Genomic DNA, 20,404 nt, shown 5'->3' on the forward strand with positions numbered 1-20,404 from the left:
TAGATGCAGGAGAGCATCTCCCAGACAGTCCCTGGGCCCTCTAATTCACTTCCACCAATACATCTACTAAACACATCATTTATGACACTTCAAAGCAAATGTCAGATTTTCTTCTGTAGTTCTTTGTATGTTAAAATAACTTTTAATGCAGCAATGGCGAACCTATGGCACACGTGCCACAGCTGGCACGCAGAGCCCTTTCTGCAGGCACGCGAGCCATATATCGCCGGATTGCTCCTTCCGCCCCCGCAGCCAAACCTGAGGTGGCAGCTGCAGCCACGGTGTTGGGCACTTCAACAGGGTGGTGGGCCAGGATCCGGAGTGGGGTCTCGAGGCACTTCCAAGCCCGGGATTCCCCCTTCTGCCGCCACGTCTGGTTCCGCCACTGCAGCCCACCCTCCACTGGTGTCCCCCTCCCCAAATTTGGGCACTCGGGCCCAAAAAGGTTTGCCATCACTGTTTTAATGTATTCAGTGTAGAGTGCCATAGTACATTTTTGAAGTAAGTGTAGGCTTCAGGACTTCAATATTCAGTATTAAATGCAGAGTCCTTTTTAGTGAGACATTTATAATTGAATTATATACACTTCCAATTTAAATTGATTGTAAAAAGGTTCAGCACATGGTTCAGGACATTAGTACATTTTATGTTATAAAACGAGAAAGCTGTTTGTTTTGATTTTAGTTGCTATGTCCTTGATTTTCAAGATAAATGTATTGCTGTTTGTTAAATAAAAGAAGGCTGTCTTGGAACATAAGATTGTCTGTTGCATCTTAAATGGCAAGAATAAAATCATAGTTTTTCCTCCACAGTAAAGGAAGAAAATATGTATTTAGGAATGTAATGTAATATTGAAAATGAGAGTCAGTAATATTTTGAATGCTTACCATGATTTGTGTAAGCTTACACATTTAAGCAACTAAAAGGGGGTTTCTTGTCTGCTAAAAAAGCCATGACTTGGATAAGGTTTGGCTATTTGTTTTTGTAAATCTGTATGTTACATCGCTTGATTCCAATGAACTGCTCAAATATTATAGTGCATGAAAGAACTCTTGGGACTTAGATTTCTTGAAGAACCATTCACATATGCATATCCCATACCACATGGCAGAGTTCTTTAAAACTGGATACTGTACTTTGAAGAGCAAGCTATGCACAGCATAGGGAGGTCTGTTCAAAGCAAAAGAAGTACAGAATTACTACAGACATAAGGAGGTGAAGAGATTCAAGACACAAATGGGTTTGGGGCAGTCCTGAACTTCACCATGATTTGAACTAAGCATTCATATTATAGGTTTCTAGTTGGTGCTGGTTGGTGATTCTGGGTCGCTAAAGCCATGTAGTAGATTTTCATAGTGCATCTGCTGTTTTATATCAGTCAATAAGTTTAGCATGGCCATGGCATGTTCAGATACATGCCCGCCAAGTTACATACAATATAGAGCACAGAAAGTTCTTAAAAAGCAATGGCAAGTTACCAAGCATCTTTTTATAATAGGCCTTTCTTATTACGGAAAGGAAAAAGTTAGCAACTTATGCATTAAAGATTCCAATCTGATAAACAATTCATAACCAATCACTTATCATGGTAGCCTTGGAATTTTTGCACAAGGGACATATTAAATCATTCCTTATTTGTTCATAGAAGGTATAGTCTACTCTAGACGGATATGAGACAAAAATTGAGGTGCCTGAACCATGCATGGATGGTATTTTATAATTGTGTCATGCTGAAGTTAAGGCATTGTTTTTATTAATAAAGCTATTTAGTAGTTCTTTGTAACAAAGAATTGTAGACTATATGCTGTTAATATAAATGAATAAAATGATAGAAATACAGTTAAAATTCATGAAAAACAAACTGAGATTCAAAAATAAAGCTCAGTTCAAGATGCAACAACAAACCATGATTAAGATCACAAGGCAGAATGTCAACATTTACTTCTAGTGGTATGTGCAATAGATTTACAGTCTGAGCCAAATCAGGAACTCATCCGATATCCTATCTTGCTACTTTTTTTTTAAAAAAAATCTTATTTTAAAAAAACTATTATTCTATGATCTGATATCCTAGCTTGCTATTTTAAGAAAAATCTTATTTAAGCAAGCCATCATTGTGTAAAATTGGGTGTTAAAGCAAACTGATATTCATCCTAAACAGAATGAAATCATTAAGAGAGGAGGAAATCTCACAGAAACCCAGTGAACATGTCTGTTCATGCATGTAGTGATAAAGTGGTCTAAAGTAAGGCTCATTGTTTCAACTTGATTCAGAGGTTGAATGTAAATTTAATCTGTTGTGACAGGCAGTAAATGTACCTTATTTTGTACTATTGAAGGTAATAGTAACATTGTGGTTTAGAAATAGCAGGGCAGGGACTCACATGTGCCTTTGTTCTTATTTTCCTGGGATGCTTTAAAAGTTGAAGGATTATTAAATTACAGAAGCTACCTCTCTAGGATCAGGAAAAAATGCTACATTTTAGTTCAAAGACAGATTACTGTAATAAATGCAGTGTTAAAAAGAGTAAGTGTGGAGAAGACCATGTGAAATGTAGGAAATGTGGTTCATACTGGCACAGGGAAAGGGACATTTTGGTCCTCTTATACCAGTGTGCACATTTGTGGCTGGCTGTGAGTTATGCAACAAGAATGAAAAAGAGCTCTTCCTGTGCCTTGTTTTGACATTTCCTCTGTGACAAGCAATTTAATTGAACTGAAAAGTTCAGATACATGGACGTTCAGGCAATGCAAGTTTGGTATTCAGAACGTGCAACTTCTGAAAGAAATCTGCATGTTTCTTGTAGTTAAACATTCTTTAATGCCTAATCATAGCATTGTTGAGGTATAAAGATCTGAGCAGGGCTATTAATGATAGGACTATTTGGAGGTCTTTCATTTATGGGATCACCATATGATGGAAATGACTTGACAGTGCATAACAACATTGACAGTCTTATTTATCACAGTGGAATTAATATCTAGGTTAGTGTGTTTTAGCACAGAACCCAACATTGCTTCTGAACTGCAATAAAGAAACTGCTTTAATTCTTCCTCTTTAAAAAGTGTTCTGGAATAAGAGAATGGGTTAACAATCTGAAATATATGTAGAGAAACTTTACTAGATAAGTAGAATTTAGGGGAATAAAGCTGTGAAATGTACTTTGTATAAAATAAAATCAGTACTGTTTCATTTACTGTGGTTTCACTAAACTGGTGGCTGATCATGGTTTGGAATGAAGAGCAGCCCCTTCATTGTTTTCCCCCATCGGCCTGTTCAGGCCAGGGAGTAAGTGGCACATCCTCCTGGTGGCTGTTTCAAGGGATGGAGCTGAGTCCTCATTTCCTCCAATGGGACAGGTTGCTGGCAGCTCAAAGCACTCCTTAGGGCCTTGCTCCTTGACTTCTGCCCCCTCATCATTTGCATTTGAAAGGCCGTGTTCACTACTCTCTGTGGTTTCTGGCATCCGGGAGCAAGGCTTGGAACCTATCCCTGAAGATACTGTACAGGGATCCTGCTGTATGTCAGTTTTCAGATTACAAATATGAGCATATTGGCTCTCCAACATGCCCTTATCCACTCCTACTTCTCAAGGGCTTGTGTTGTTCAGTGTTTAATTGTACAGCTCTAAGCAACCCAGTGCTAGGAGTGAGTGGTTACCAAACACCCTTCCCAGAGTGTGCACTTGGCTCCATTGTCTTATGAGGGATGAGACGTGTGTGTAAACGCAAAGAGGAAAAACTGAAAGAGGTTCTCTCTTTCTTTCTGTATTTTGTTCTTGTGTTCTTCGGTTTCCAAAAAGAGGTTCTTAAACACAGATAATTCATTTAAATGAAAGAAATACATGAAAGTGTTGTGTTTCATGTTTCCCTCTTTTGTTTAGCCTTTCACCTTTGTCTGTTAAACTGCGTGGGAAATTTTTCATCCAATAGTGTGAGAGCCAGTCAGGATATCCAGGAATAGGGGAGCAGGAATTTCGAACTTCTAAAAGTATCTGGAATGGTTGGAGTGCAGGGAGCAGAGTGTTTGTTTCAGTTGTTCTTTGTGTGCTATCTCCTGGTCTCCTCCTCCATCTTGTCTTATGCTGCCCATGCCTGCCTGTTGAATTCGGAAGAGAAGAAGAGATGAAGTTGGGGAAAGAGAAATCTCTCCTGGGATGGGGTGGGGCTTTGATTGTATTCTTTATCTTTATTTCCTTGCTAACTTTTCCTGATTTATAAAAGATGGGTTGTCCATATGTGAAATTCTGTGTGTATAGAGTGTTAAAGTAATTAAGAGGGTATAAAAGAAATAGCCTTGAAAATGAATGTGTTTTAAAATTGAGGCTTGACTAATGTTTACTATAGTAATTGCAAAACAGTTAGCTGGCTCTCTTGCCAAGCAAGGTTACTGTTGTGTTTCCCTGAAAATAAGATAGGGTCTTATATTAATTTTTGCTCCAAAATACAAATTAGGGCTTATTTTCAGGGGATGCTTTATTTTTTTCAATCACAACAATCTACGTATATTTACATACAGTCATATCATCTTCTGGTTGCTGCACAATGGTGGAGAGTGGGGTTTCACTTAACTGAGGCTTATTTTTGGGGTAGGGCTTATATTATGAGCATCCTGAAAAATCATGCTAGGTCTTCTTTTCAGTTAGGTCCTATTTTCGGGGAAACAGTGTACAATAACAGTCTATTATTGAGCTATTTATGTTGCAGTGGGTAAATATGAAGAACCTATATCTTGGACCCTTTGTAGTTCCAGTTCCTTGGAGGTGCAATATTTGACGTTGCAGGACCTGGTCAACATAGTATCCTGGCATTCCAGGGTCCAGGTGCAGCAAACATTCATTCCTGTAAGCTCTGCAAAATTTTAGTCATCATAGTGGCAGCTTGCCAGATTTTAAGTTACGAACCTTTGGAGTTACAGTAGATTTGGGAACAATTAAGATTTCTACGAATTGAAAAAGTTTTTGAGTCTCTAGATCCCTGGATCTCCAGGCCCCGGAAAAGAGACTGTACCAGAGGGAGGTATGAACATCTGGAAAAAAATGTATAAATATAGGGAGATAAGGTACATACAGAGGAATGTAACGTTCAAATTGTCAACACAGCTTCATGCTGTGCCACACACAACAGCAGTCTTCATGGATTTTCTTCTACAGACTGGCACAAAGGCTTATGCAAACTGGCACAAGGTTGGTGTGACTGGGTGAGAAAATTATTTAGAATTATTTTGTGTGGTTTAATATGGTTAGAGGGTAAGAAAGTACAGTAATGTTCTTTGACATGTTTTATTTCAAAGAACTTTAATTTTTACAAGGTTTATTCTCAGCTGTTTCAATGTGCCTTTTTAGGTTGTAAGCTCCTGCATTTTTACTGTATGTAACTAAAATAGTCTATTTGATATTTTTATTATCCTTTTTGTGCTATTGAATTTTGGATTCAATTCTGAATTCAGTACTTGCTTGTAACTGAAGTTTGGTTTTCATATATTTTTAAGTATTTGTGTCTACAGTTTTCCTCATAACTGTAAAAATGTTTTCAATACTTTTTAATTACTTTTTGAAGTATTTATGTGTTTATGGAACATAGAGGCAATATAAAGTTTGTGGAATTAGAAAAACTGGTGTTGCCTGGAATTATTGCAACAATGAAAAGATTTATACCTTCATACTCAGATAATTTTTAATGATTGGGAATTATTGTCTGGTTTTATTCTGGAATTAAGCCTTAATTGAAATAAATGCCAGCTGTGATAACACAGGATTCTGATTTTTTTTTTTCCTTAGAGGTATGTAAAGTTCTGTAGGACGTTTAGGGAGAAGTTCAGTCATCAGAATTCTAGACCTGACAGGGTTCTATTTTTGTTAGTTTCATGTTTTTTGTCTTGTATTTTTTGTTCCCTCGCTAGGGGTGGTTGTTAGGTTGATTTTTTAAAATTTGGTTAATTTCTGTTAAGTGTATATTTTGGTGGGTTTTAAAAATTATTGTTCTTTCTCATATACAGTGGTGCCTTGCATAGCGACGATAATCGGTGCAGCAATAATCGCTTTGCAGCGATTTTGTCACTATGCGATAATAAAAAGCCCATAGGAATGCATTGAAACCCCTTCAATGCGTTCCTATGGGCTTCAGACTCACGTTTAAGCAAAAATCCTCCATACGGCGGCCATTTTCGCTGCCCGGTAAGCGAGGAATCCGTCCCAGAAAACAGCGGGTGGCCATTTTTTTTTCTAGAGTAGTTTGTAAGAATTTTGGACTCATTCTCTGTTGCCTGCCTTGCTGTAACTTTTTTGTGTGCAGTTTTTAAGAGTTCTTGAGTGCTAGATAGAACATTAATGGAAAAAGACAAAATGAAAGAACTCCAAAAAACCAAACCCTTTATGTTAAATGAAAGGACTGGGGCATTTGAAGAAGTGAATTGGTGTCCCTAGGCTCACTTTGAAACATTTGTTAGTCTTAAAGGTGCCAAAATACTTCTCTTTTTTTTCTTTTGGCTGTGAAACAAATGAGTATAGCTGCCACTCTGAAAATTGCTATAAACTTTGCCTAGATAAAGGAGAGATATTCCTAGTCAAAGAAAAACACTAGAGTAGTAGTAGTTCAGGCTGTATGGGATGGGATAGTACCTTGGTTGAAGAATCAGGATTGCAACGTTGGGGTATTTCTGGACTTGGCTTTGCTTCTGGATGCTTAGTTGACAGCTGTGTCCAGGAGTGCCTTTTGGCTACCTTAGGCTGGTGTGTCAACTCTATCTTGGTGAAATTAGTTATGCACATTGTGACATGTTATATTCAGATTGGATTATTGGTACATACCAGAAATGTGCTACCTTTGAAGAGTGTTTGGAAACTACAGCTGATCCAGAACGTAGCAGTCAGAATGCTGATGGGAACCTGCGCATAGGATCATATTCCACAAATGCTCCAAGAGACGCATAGTTTTCCAGCTATAGAAATCAAAAATAATGTGCTTCTGTTTGTTATTTGACATATCATTATTTTTAACTATTTAGCCTTGTGAGCATCTGGTACTCTGACTTGCAGGACCCCCACACACACACACAGTTGATTAGCTCATGCAATACTCTGTGTGTTACCAGTGATTTGTCTGGCAGTACTCTGCAGGGTACCAGATAAGCCTTGTACAGATCTAGTACATAGCTGTGCCATTCAGATTTTCTGTGCACCTGGTGTGAAGTCCTAGTTATGGTAGCAAAGCCTAGGTCTAGCCTCTAGGCTGAATGCCTGTGTGGCCTTGTGACAACAACTGTACTAGTCATCATGAGGTCTTGTGACAAGTGTACATGTCATGGAGTCCTATTTTTTGTTGCCATAAATTTAGAAATAACCATTATCTTTTTGATGTACAACATTTGCACAGTTACATCAATTTGCCATGGCTCCATTGTACAGAATCCTGGCAGTAATGGTGGTAAATTGTCTGGGAACTTCTTGTATCCTTCCCCAGAACTGTTAGCAGAGAACTCTTAAGCCTTCAGTCATTTACAAAGTCTGGGTTTCCACGAGATGGAGCTATGGCAAGTAAAGTGGTACCAGACTACTATACCTGTGTTTTGTGGATTCATTCTAACTTGACCGTGCTTACTTCTGAGTAAACACATACAGTATACGATTACATAGTAAGGGTTTTTCTGTCATCTTTTCATGTATTATTCTGCCATGATCACAAAATCTACAAATAAACATTTATCTATTTATCTATTTTCTCATATTGCTCTTTGGGCTCAGAAGCAAAACAAAGTCTTAGACTTAAGTATGCTAGTTCTTAATTGGACTAATTTGTTCGGTATATATAAGGAAAATATATACAGTGGTGCCCTGCTTAACAATTACCCTGCTTGACAACGAATCTGCTTCACGACGATGTTTTTGTGATTGCTATTGTGATCGCAAAACAATGTTTTAAGGGCAAAATCCGCTTTGCGACGATCGGTTCCCTGCTTCGGGGACCGATTCTTTGCATTACGACGATCAAAACAGCTGATCATCGGGTTTTCAAAATGGCCGCCAGCTGTTCAAAATGGCTCCACGCTGTGTTCAGGACGGATTTTTCACTGCATAGGCATCGGAAAATGGCTGCCCTATGGAGGATCTTCACTGGACGCTGAAATATTTTGCCCACTGGAACGCATTGAACCGGTTTTCAGTGCATTTCAATGGGCTTTTTTATTTCGCTTGACGAGGATTTTGCTCTACAGCGATTTTGCTGGAACGGATTATCCTCGTCAAGCGAGGCACCACTGTACAGTATTTGGTATATATAAGGAAAGTATATGTATTTCCTTCATATAAGGAAAGATATAACTACAATTAACTATACTTCTAGTTAGATTTTAATTTGTGGTGAATTTAATTTTTCCCCCTTATTGCTGCAAATATATATTGAAGTGGCTGGATTAATGTTGTTTTCTCTGTTGTTTTCTCCCTTAAATGGTTCAGGTAATTTTCATCAGGGAGGATTCCGAATAAGTACTTAGTTTTTTTCACTATGCACATGTGTAAAAAGCACAAAGCTACCACTTCTCTTTATTTTTCCAAAATAAACAGTGTTCTTTTAGATTTCTATAAACTTAAGTGGTAGAACAACTTTTTAAAACAGGAATAATTCTTCAAATGCATGAACCTTGTTAAGTCATAGAGTTGAGTACCATAGCAGTAATGACCTTTCTACATTAAAACTTCTTTTAGAGGAATGTAGTATTACATAAAGTACTTCACACTGAAATAAACATTTCTTATTTTTCATAGGCTGGCCTAATTGAAGCTAATGGAGAGTTAAAGGTTTTTATAGACCAAAATCTTAGTCCAGGGAAAGGTAAGCATATTAGTAGTTTTTGGCCTTTGTGTTTGATAAACTGGAGTTCTGTATCTTTACCAAGATTAGCTTTAGGTTTGAGGAGGCCTTGGGTTTGAAATATTGTTTAGTGCGGGGCATCAGCTCTGACTGCTGCCTTATGAGGTTGTTATGCCAATTTCTCTAAGCAGTGCTAACTAGCAAGTTTTGTTTTTGTACAGTGTACTTAAAATGACATTAGGTTGCGAACACTAGAAAATTAAAAAGGATTTCTAGATTCTACTTCCTGATGTTTCTGAAAGTGATGGGTAAGGAAAATATTAAGGAGAGCCCAGCACAGGTATCAGGAATCATGACAGCTGCTAAAACTTTCTGGCATCATCTCTCTCTTTCTCTCTCTCTCTAACAAAGATTTACGATTTAAAATGAAATGAAATATTTAAAATTAAACATAAGCACAATCATTTTTTCTTGAAAAATCCAAAACTCTGATAATGATATCTGTTGCAGAAATTTGTTTCAGCTGATAAAAAAATACTTTCTTGTTTGTGGAAAATCTCAGTAATCCTGAGCAATGGTTCTGGGAAAACCAGATTTCTCAGCATTTCTCCTTTTGCACTCCTAGCAAGCCAGCTGCCACAGTGAGCAGCAGGCAGTCTCTGCAGAAATATAGGAGTAGGTTTGAAAGCAGGTTTGTGGAAGAGCCAAGAAGAAAAGTAAACTCCACTCCATCACACTTAGTGCCATTATCTGTGCTGTGAGTGATTTTGATCTAGTTAATAATTTGGTTTAGAATAAAGTAAATCATTTTCTTAGCCTCAAGGAAAGCAGTTCATATTTAGATCCCAATTACAAGCCAAATAGTTAGAAGTCAGTATTTAATTTTATTTATTTATTTAGTTTGTATCCCTCTCCCATTAGTGTCACAGCACTATTCTGAGCAGGTAGGAGGCTTTATGTATCCCACCCTTCCTCAACCTGATGCCCTCCAAATGGTTGGACTACAAATTGTATAGGCAACAAGGGGTTACATGCAGGTGAATGCTTGGAAGCCTGTAGGCAAAGGAGATCTTTTTCCACACCAAGCATTGAACAGAAACAGGCCAGAAGAGAAGTGGAGAGTCAGAGCTCTCCACTGCTCCTCTTATCTGATTCAAGATTACTAAAATGTTTTGCAAGCTGGTAACCTCTGCTTAGGAGCCTCCTGGTGCAGTGGTTAAACTGCAGAACTGCAGTCAGGCCTCTAGTCACAACCGGAGTTCGATCCCAACAGGCTCAGGTAGTCAACTCCATCCTTCTGAGGTCAGCAAATTTGAGTACCCAGATCATTGTGTAGTCTGCATAATTAAATTGTAAGCCACCCAGATAATGCTTTCAGTACTACGGTATGCTTTGCTTTGCAGCATGCTTTGCTTTGTTTGAACGTTCATTTGCTTACGTGCAAACTTTAACAGGGAGATTGGAAAATAGTAAGATTAGAGGAATGCATAGCATCTATATGAAATTCTGTGCTGAATTGAGTGAAGAATTCAGCTAATGAGAAAAACAAATGTGAAATTTCCAGGGAGCATTTGGCAAGTAGTATCTGAGACAGGAAGAGATGAATAATATTCATTGCTCCTATGTACTGTTTTTTTAAAAAATTGCAGAGTATCCCATGACCAGCTGCACAAAGATCCTTGTATTTATATTTAAATTACCTGCCAATTTGTCTTTATGATCTTCCTCAGGAATGAGAGATTCCTGCATATATTTTTAACAATGTTTTAGTGCATTAGTGCCAATTTAAAAAAATGGAAACATAGGATATAAGTATAATAACAAAACACAGATTTATGTAAGAAATTATGCATCGTTAAAATTTAAATTGACAATTTGCATTTAGCTTCTTATTTATGAACAAGTTGATTTCATTGTAGTTCCACATGATTACTAGTCATGTTTAATCTTGTAGAGTCTGCTTGGCTTAGGAATTGAAATTTGTGAATGATTTAATCTTTATGATAGGAAAAGGGGCTTGTAGGAGCTATGAGAGAGATGGAAGCCTTGTACCACATGGTGGCACTAGTCATGCGGGAAATAGAACATTCAAAATGTTCTTGTACTGTATATGATACCTTTTAGAGACTAAGAAGCAAGCAGTCCAAGTACTGGCTAGGAAATGGATGTGGAAGTTTTTACCACTGTGGTAACAAAATTTAACTTGCTGTTAATCTTTTGAATGAAGGCAGGTGTTTGTTTTCTCATTTAAGCTAGTGTGTCAGAGAAATTAACCTGTGTTAGATATGGATGAAAGATAAACTTTGACTGCAACATCCAAGCCATTTCAGAAGTGACTAGGTACAAATCTTTATATACATTCACTTTGGTGTCCTCAACTTGTGCAATATGGCTTTTATAACACATTGATCTTGAATACCTTTCCCTCAATAAAAGGTTGACTGATGAAATGAAGTCACCCGTATGTACCTTTTACAGTAGAACTGGATTAAACGTTGAAAGATAATTTTTTTAAAATGCCTGATGTGATAATTATCATTTATTGACTTTTGGTTGTTTTGTTATTTTAGGTGTTGTTTCATTAGTAGCTGTTCATCCTTCAACAGTAAACACACTTGGAAAACAGCTCCTGCCGAAGACATTTGGACAGTCTAATGTCAACATTGCACAGCAAGTGGTAAGATATTAATGAGAAAATCCTGCAAATTGATTGTAATTCTATGTAATAATGTTTTCAGCATCAAGATAGCAAATAAAAAGTGTGCAGATGTGTAGAGTACAAAGAAATAACTCTGTTGTCAAGGTAATACAAGATGGAGATGCTGAAATAAAATGAAGGCTTAGATTGATTGTTTGTATGTATATTTACACAAAGCTCTTGGATTCACCTGACTGTAATACTTTGTAATGTACAGATTAATTTCCCCTACTTCTTTTAAGGTACTTGTAGTTCACACTGCCTGTTTTAAACTTGTCTCCAAAGTAACTGGTATAGTCTAGTGACTTAGAGTAAGGTTCTCCAACCTTTTTGGGACTGTGGATTAGCTGAGCCTCTGAGGAAGACGGGGCACCCCCCCCCCGTGTTCGCTTGGGCGCATGCATGAAGCGGTAAGGGAGTGTGTGCACCAGCGCTGTCATTAGATCTCCCCCACCCTTTTGCGCATGCAAAGGAGCGCCTGCCCGCCCACCCCTTCACTCAGGCGCATGCATGAAGGGGTGGGGGAGTGCCCACACCAGCACTGGCATGCATGCGCAAAGCAGCTGTAGGGAGGTAAGTGCGTGCAGGGGGAGGTCAGTTTCCACAGCCCAGTCCAGCTCAGGCCACGGACCGGCACCGGGCCGCTGACCGGGCGTTGACGACCTCTGACGTAGAGTACCTGGATATGGTGGGGCTGGGAATTTGAATCCTTAGCATGCTTCTTGTGAGAACAGCCAGCCAAGATCCTCTGGCGTTTTTGTAGGAGATAAATTCCCCACATAGAGGGAACTTATTTGTCCCCCACCAAAACTTTAACATTACCATTTTTTCCATGTATGCAATCCCCCCAATATATAAGATGACCACTAATTTTGTCCCTTGCCAGAGGCAGAGGAGCAGTCAATGGGCAGCCGCAAGGGGCGGCCCAGCATGGCTGCTCCTCTGCCTCCATCTCCTGTTGCTGCTGCCTCCACTGCCCGATTGTCTCCCCCAGTGCAACTTGCCGGGGCTCACTCCCAGCTCATGTCGCCACCTTGTCCCCTGTCCGAAGGGACCCCGTGAGTGGCTTTGGAGGAGGTGATGTGGCGGCAGCGAGAGGAGACCGAGTGCAGCTGCTCCTTTGTCTCCGTCTCCTGCTGCTGCTGCTGCTGCCTCCGCTGCTGGATCGCCTCCCCCAGTGCCACTTGCGGGCTCCCTTCAGGCAGGGAACAAGGCGGCGACATGAGCTGGAAGTGAGCCCTGGCAAGTCGCACTGGGGGAGGCAATCGGGCGGCAGAGGCAGCTAAGCGCGGCTGCTCCTTTGCCTCCACCTCCTTCCGTGTATAAAACGACCATCAATTTTTTCTCTAATGATTTTAGGGGAAAGTATCCTTTTATACACGGAAAAATACGGTAACTTCCTGGGACTACTGATGGGATCTGCTTGGAAATAAGTAGATTAAAAGGGGGAGAGGGTAGGTAGATAAGATTATAGGGAAGGGAGCGAGCAAAGGCAAAAGAAAGGTTTTGATGCTGTGGAAAGTGGGTTTTTCAAAACTTCGTAAAGCAGTTTCCTTTTCTCCAAGGCTCAAAACAGGCATTGGGGGTAGTAAAATAATGGATTTTATATTATTTTTATTTTATTTTCAAACTGTGATGCTGAAAAGCAAAAGGAAAGGGTTGTCCTTAGCTTGACTCTGTTCAGAGGCCACTAGAATACTTGATGGAATGTACATTTAACTTAAGTTCTATCCCCTACTGCTAATCCCTCAGCATGTTAGAATTTATGTAGGATGAGACAAAAGTGCAAAACTCAGTGCAAGTTTTTCCTTTCCTTTGGGGTGTTTTTGGATTTCTTTGTTTTTTACATCTTATGAGGGTTGTGGAAGCTAATGAAATCATATAACGAGTGACATTATTGTAAAGATTTTTTAAAATTAATTATAGGTGATTGGTACACCTCAAAGACCATCAGCCCCCAATACTATTTTGGTAGGAAGTCCGCATACACCCAATACACACTTTGTATCACAAAACCAGACTGCAGATTCTTCGCCTTGGTCTGCAGGGTGAGTAAAATTCAGTTATTTATAAAAGCTTGACAGAAATGTTTACAAAATGGACATATCTTTCTAACAACTGTATCTGTTTAATTTAGCTGTTGTATAACGTATCTAATTATTTTGGTAATTTGACAGCTATTTGGACTCTACTTTTTTCCTCAAGTAAGTACAGTGGTGCCCCGCATAACGAGCGATTCGTTTAACGACAGATCCGCATAGCAATGTGTTTTTTGCAATCGCAAAAGCAATCACATTGCAATGTTTCTAATGGTAAAACATCGCTTTGCGATAATTGGTAAGTGTTTCGCTTACCGATTTTTGCATAGTGATGTTTTTTTAACAGCTGATCGGCAGTTCCAAAATGGCCGCCGGGTAAATAAAATGGCTGCCCGCTGTGTTTTTGCCCAGATTCCTCACTTACCGGGCAGCGAAAATGGCGGCCGCATGGAGGATTTTCGCAGAACTGTGAGTTTTTTGCCCATAGGAACGCATTAAATGTGTTTTAATGCATTCCTATGGGCTTCTTTGTTCCGTATAGCAACAATTTTTGCTGCATGGATTATCATCGCTATGCGGGGCACCACTGTATTAGTATCAGAAAGAAGTTTCTTCAGCTTGGAATGGTTCATGTTATGTGTATGGTCCTGATCTGGCTGGGCAAACCAGTTAGTCTTGTTTACTGAAACAACAACCAACATTCTGTTAAGAAAAATGTAGAGAAACTGTCCATGGGCACAGTGCTCTATGTGAGCTAGTGATTGTCCATTTAAAGCAAAGGGCTTCTGTGTGCACAAGGGGTAATGCATATTTGCTTGCTGAGCCTATGAAGAAGCTAGAAGCTTGCTTAATTTGAACCATTGTGTGAGTGGTAGAAATGAGAGGATTCTGCCCAAAGCATTTAATACTCTTGTTATGCTTATTTTATATTATATATATGTTTCATTTTTAAATATTTCTGAACTGTTCTCTATACAGAAGATCCATGGAACAGAAGACTCTTCATGTGTACCTAAAAACAGTATTATAAAAATAACAATCCTAGCAAAATCACAGTTTTTTCATTTGGACTGCCATAGATAATTTTAATGCAGTGTTTGTTTAAAAAGGATTCAGTGACACTATGGTTTGGAATATTTGTTGTCCTGTTTACATTTTAAGTTACCCAAATCACATATTTGTTAATTGCGTATATAATTAGCTCATTGTATCTGTATTTATAGGAAGCGAAATAAAAAGGGAGAGAAGAATGGCAAGGGTTTGCGGCACTTCTCTATGAAGGTTTGTGAGAAGGTTCAGAGGAAAGGAACTACCTCATATAATGAGGTAGCAGATGAGTTAGTGGCAGAATTCAGTACAGCAGATGCTCACATCTCACCAAATGAATCGGTAAATATATTCATGTTCTGAATACATTAGGAGGCAGTCAAATGATTACTGATTTTGCATAGCTGTAAACATCCACCATAAAAGCTTTTCATGTATTGCAGTGCCTCATTGTGGGCTCAATATTTACTGTTTGCTTTTTGTCCTGTCTTAGGATAGACTACTGCAGCTCCCCCCCCCCCCAGGTCTGGCCTGTTGCTGCTGCAACTCCTCCCCCAACTTCATCCAGCCAGTCATACAGTGGACCCTCTACTTACAGAATTAATCCGTATTGGAACAGTGGCTGCAGGTTGAAAAGTCTGTAGGTCGAGGCTCCATTGACCTACAACGTATTGAAAACTGATTAATCTGTAATCGACCATTTTTGTTCCGTTTTGGGTTTTTTTTCCGGCCTGTAGGTCGAGTCTCCGGCTGCAAGTCGAACCTAAATTTTGCGGCCAGAGAAGTCTGTAACTCGAAAAGTCTGTAAGTGGAGCCGTCTGTAAGTTGAGGGTCCACTGTACAGGCCAGGTCAGCCTGTTCCTCCAGGATCAGGTCCTGGATGGGCTGATGTTTTCCCTTTGACTGACCTGGCATTTGTGCCCCCCAAATGTATCGAGATTGATATTATTTTGTTATTGTGTTGCTTGTTTGTTTGTTGTAAACCAGTCAGAGTGACCCTGGCTGCCAAATGGGCAGTATATAAATTAAATAAATAAAATAAATAAGACCTATTTTGATACCAATAAGAACATAAGAAAAACCAGACTTAAAAACTACCTAGTTTAGCGTTCTATTTGCATGCTGGCCATCAGACGCCAAGGAGTAGTCCATAGTCAGAACATGAGGATATTTGCACCAACCTGTTAGTGTTTCTTAGTAACTGATATTCAGAGGTGCAGTGCCATAAAACTGAAGGTAATGTAGAGTTGTTATAATCAATAAGCAGTGAGTTGTATCAGTGACTGGTAGCTTATCTACCATGCAGTTGTCTAGCCTTCTTTTAAAGCTATCTGTGTTAAGCTGTGCATTGTGTGAAGGTACCTCTTTTAATTTGTCCCAAATCTCCCATGATGCAACATTATTTATAGCTTTATGTCATGTTTGCACCATCTCAGCTTTTTTTGGATCTGTTTGCCCTCTTTCATGTGCAGTGCCACAACTGTTAGTTTGCCCTTTTTTCTCCTTCTACACAGCTTGCATTTGAATATGACATTGTCATCCCCCTTTGTTTATTTCCACAACTTCGTTTCCATTTTGCCCATCATATTTGTGTTCTCTTTGAAAACCAAGTGTGCCAGCCAACGTTTCCTCTAATTTTTAGCCCTACTGGGTGGGGCTCCATCCCTTGCACGTGTGACTCCACTCCACCCCACCCCACCCCCGAGTTCTGTTGCAGCTGGAATCAAAGGGGCTGGAAATGATGGCTTTGGGTGCATGGAGGAGGAGCCCTGCGTGGAGGGGGTGGAGTCATGCACGCTTACACAGACAAGCACCTTAGAGCAGTGGTCCCCAACCTTTTAAACTCCACGGACCGGTTGGGGAAGGCGGGACATGTGCACATGCAAAGGAGCATGGGCAGTGCTTGTGGAGGCGCACACACTTGTGTGCATGCGCAAAGGACGGGGGGCACTCACAAAGGAGTGGGGGGTGCTTTTGTGTGTGCGCACATGCATGAAGGGGCTCTGCGGGGTGCAGGAGGGCATGCGGGGAGTGGTGGCAGATCTGACTCTGTGGCCCGGTCTGGCCCAGGCCATGGACCTTCTCGGACCCCTTCCTTAGAGGGAATCTTGATGCCAGCTAATCCAACTTGGCCTGGAGACTTCTGCTATTTACACATAATGTACATTCATTGTTCCTCTCTAGATGGCTCCAACTTGTATACTTTTGTCTGGTGGCCCTTTGGTTTCTCTAGTCCACTGTCATGCTTTAATGTACAGTGGTGCCTCGCTTAACGAGCGCCCCGCTGAGCGATTAAATCGCTTAACGAGGGGCTCTGGGCCATCGCTGGAGCATTCGCTCAGCGATGGCCTCTATGGCGTTTTTTCGCTTTGCGATATTCGCTAAGCGATTCGCTTAGTGAATATCGCATAACGAAGCGGGGAAGAACAGCTGATCGGCGGTTCCAAAATGGCCGCCGGAAGGTCCGCGCTGCATTTTCGCGCCCTGCCCTCGCTTACCGAGGGCGCAAAAATGGCAGCGCTATGGAGGAAGATCGCTTAACGGTGAGTTTTAAAGCCATAGGAACGCATTGAACAAAGTTCAATGCGCTTCTATGGCTTTTTTATTTCCGTTTAGCGATGTTTCGCTATAGCGAAGGTTAATCCGGAACGGATTAACCTCGCTATGCGAGGCACCACTGTACTCTTGAAATCTATTTCCACTTTATCCTCTTTTAAACAGTCTGAAACAATTTCTTGTCTTACGCAGAGAATTCTATCCAAATTTTGAAATTTTGTGATTTGTGTCAACTTTCCTCCAAGATTTATCTTAAGAGCTGCTCTGCCACATTTTTATGTTAGTTGCCAACTGTTACGGTTCTGGTTGAAATAGAGCATGTCCGTTTAGACAATTCTGGTTTGTCCCCAAATGTTTTCTAGTGCCGCACAACCCTAACCCCTCTTCCCTGCATCCCCATCCTGTCTGTTAATTGTGATGCTTCAGCTTCACCTATGTAGATGCCCCTGTGCATAGAACAGGTAACATTTGAGAGACCTGTTCATTGATTTCCAGATCTTCATAAATGTCATGATAGCAGTCCAGCTGTCACCATGGGAGTATTGCTATTGTTACATGTCTAAAGACGTTGTCACTCAAATCTCTGCTTCTCAACTTACCCAAGTCACCTCCATTGTTCTCGATATCTGGAAGCTCATTGTTCTAAGCACACACTTCACAGTCCTTGTCCTTGTCCTTTGCAACCATTCATGCATAAAGTTGTATCAGTTATTCCAGGTCATGTTTGTAAAACAACCTGAATTGAAGTAACTGATAACACTTGTCACAGTTCCTCAGTTGTACTATTTACTCTGAAAAAAAAAGTAAAATAAAAAATGTAAAATAGTTTAATCAAGGATGTTCTGATATTTCTAATCTAATCTGTTTACAGCAGGCTTATGATCAGAAAAATATTAGACGCCGTGTCTATGATGCCTTAAATGTTCTTATGGCCATGAACATTATTTCCAAGGAGAAGAAAGAAATCAAATGGATTGGCCTACCTACTAATTCAGCTCAGGAGTGTCAAAATTTAGAGGTAAAATATGGTGAATGCTTTTCATTTGCAGTATTAGTCTCTTAATATGTATTGTAATTGAATACTATGGATGAGCAGATTCTTCGACTTGTCTAAATTTGTGGCTTCCCTTTAGTTCAGCATTAGTTGGATTTCAAGTGGTAGAAATTATTCTGCTTATGTGCCAGTCTTAGGTTATATGTATTTTTTAACTTGAAAAGAATTGTGTAATTGCTCAGTTTTATAAGAGGCATATGAGTATGTTGAATGGAATGGATCTGCCAACTTTCATGTTCCAGGAAGTTTGATTTACTTTCCATGAACTACAGTGGTGCCTCACATTACGACATTAATTCATTCCAGCGAAATCACTGTAAAACGAAAACATTGTAATGCGAAATTTAAAAGCCCATAGAAACGCATTAAAACCCGATTAATGCGTTCCTAGGGGCTTGAAACTCACCGTCCAGCGAAGATCCTCCATAGTGCAGCCATTTTCGCTGCCTGTGCAGCGAGGAATCCGTCCCAGAAAAGAGCGGGGAGCCATGTTTTTTACCCGGCGGCCATTTTGAAACCGCCGATCAGCTGGCCGAAAATCATTGCTTTGTGAGAATCGGTTCCCGAAGCAGGGAACCGATCGTCGCAAAGTGAAATTCCCCCATAGGAAACATTGTTTTGCGATCGCAAAACCTTCAACATAAAGTGATTTCGTCATAAAACTGAGCACTCGTAATGTGAGGCACCACTGTATTCATAAGTAAACAGAACCTAGGCATACAGGGCAAGAATAACACAGAGGTAGATTCTGTCAATTTTTCTCTAATGGATGGTGTCATTATAAGAAATTGTTTTTTCTTGAAAAACAGTAATTGAATAATAATTATTAGATACCTTATAAAAAGGACTATATTTCATTCAGTGGCAGTGGAGCTCTGGATGTTCAAATCCTGAAGATTTTAAAAGGGCATTTTGTATGGCCAGGGAGTGAGGGAGGGAGTGCAGAGAGCATTTCTAATAGGTTGTCGGTGGATAATGCCTTTGTGGTTGTGGAGAAATAAAAACAATGGTATCAGAGATCTGTTTCAGCATGATTGATGACTCAGGTGTTTTAAAAAGTGCAACAGCTGATTCTTGTGCCATATTGCTAACTGATTTTGAAACTTCTCTTCAAAAATAGTTTGATATTTGTCATGGGTACTTCTTTGTTTTTTAAAACAAATGTAAAAATTTAGACATGCAGAAATGATTTCAATGATTTCTTTGGATCTTAATTTATATGTAGACCTTTTCATTTCATACCGGTCACCAGTGCATTATTAAAATCGATCAAAACGTACAGTAGCCAGACTCATCTGTAATGACATTCCCTTGTTTGTTAAGGTGGAAAGACAGAGAAGACTTGAAAGAATAAAGCAAAAACAGTCACAGTTACAAGAACTAATTCTTCAGGTATGGTTACATAATGCTGACCACATCGGCAAATTCATTTGTGCTATATCAGTTTCCTGATGCGTTCAGATAAGATCTCTAATGCTGAAGTATTAATTCCATCATAAGTGGAATAAGGAGGCATTGATTTTAATTCAGTTTGCAGTTTCAGTTTACTTCCTATTCAGAGTATTGAAATGCTCAAAAATAGTCAAATTTTCACTCATTCTTTTAAAAAATGTCTTTACAGCAAATTGCCTTCAAAAACCTTGTTCAGCGAAATCGTCAAGCAGAACAGCAAGCAAACAGACCACCAGCTTCTAATTCTGTCATTCACTTGCCATTTATCATTGTGAACACCAGCAAGAAGACTGTGATTGACTGCAGTATTTCTAATGACAAGTAAGTTGTTGGTAGGAAGAGAAAGATACGAAAAGAAGAGAGATTGATTTTTTTAAAAAAAATATTGATGAAATGTAGAGTTCAAATTTCATTAAAGGGAGTATATGTACTCCCTTCGAAGGGCACTTTCAGGATCACCACTTTAACAAACAAGCAGCAGAAATGATGGATAGCACAAAATAAGAGTGCTTGGCATCCTCTTTTCAAGCAAGAATGACATGACACATTCAAAATAAAATGTCCAAGAGACAATTTCTGCCACAGTTGCAAGGCAAGGAGGGAGAATGGGGGAATTTTTTAATCTGATACTTTTATTTTATATATAGAGATAGATATATAGATAGATATATATAGATATACTGTATATACTGTAGAGATAGATAGATAGGATTATAGTTGGTTTTGTGTGCTGTGCATTTAGCTGATTAT

At 39.5% G+C, this 20,404-nt stretch overlaps 1 protein-coding gene and 1 long non-coding RNA gene across 9 annotated transcripts in view; one reads left to right on the forward strand and one right to left on the reverse strand.

The window, feature by feature from the left end:
• Nucleotides 1-20,404, reverse strand: part of LOC144588494 (uncharacterized) — a 394,222-nt gene that overhangs the window by 322,045 nt on the left and 51,773 nt on the right. The window lies entirely within an intron of this gene.
• TFDP1 (transcription factor Dp-1) overlaps nt 1-20,404 on the forward strand; it is a 30,078-nt gene that overhangs the window by 4,890 nt on the left and 4,784 nt on the right. For 4 of the 8 annotated variants that reach the window (XM_020784058.3, XM_020784057.3, XM_020784059.3 and 1 more), the window contains exons 3-9: nt 8,763-8,829; nt 11,379-11,485; nt 13,433-13,554; nt 14,769-14,934; nt 18,020-18,166; nt 19,526-19,594; nt 19,824-19,975. In XM_020784058.3, coding sequence (XP_020639717.1) covers nt 8,763-8,829; nt 11,379-11,485; nt 13,433-13,554; nt 14,769-14,934; nt 18,020-18,166; nt 19,526-19,594; nt 19,824-19,975 — 830 coding nt within the window. The remainder of the gene's footprint in view (nt 1-8,762; nt 8,830-11,378; nt 11,486-13,432; nt 13,555-14,768; nt 14,935-18,019; nt 18,167-19,525; nt 19,595-19,823; nt 19,976-20,404) is intronic. The other 4 variants (XM_078391453.1, XM_020784060.3, XM_078391452.1 and 1 more) reach the window with 1 other exon arrangement.

The sequence above is a fragment of the Pogona vitticeps genome, chromosome 3 (genome assembly GCF_051106095.1).
Source record: "Pogona vitticeps strain Pit_001003342236 chromosome 3, PviZW2.1, whole genome shotgun sequence".
NCBI classification, from domain to species: Eukaryota; Metazoa; Chordata; class Lepidosauria; order Squamata; family Agamidae; genus Pogona; species Pogona vitticeps.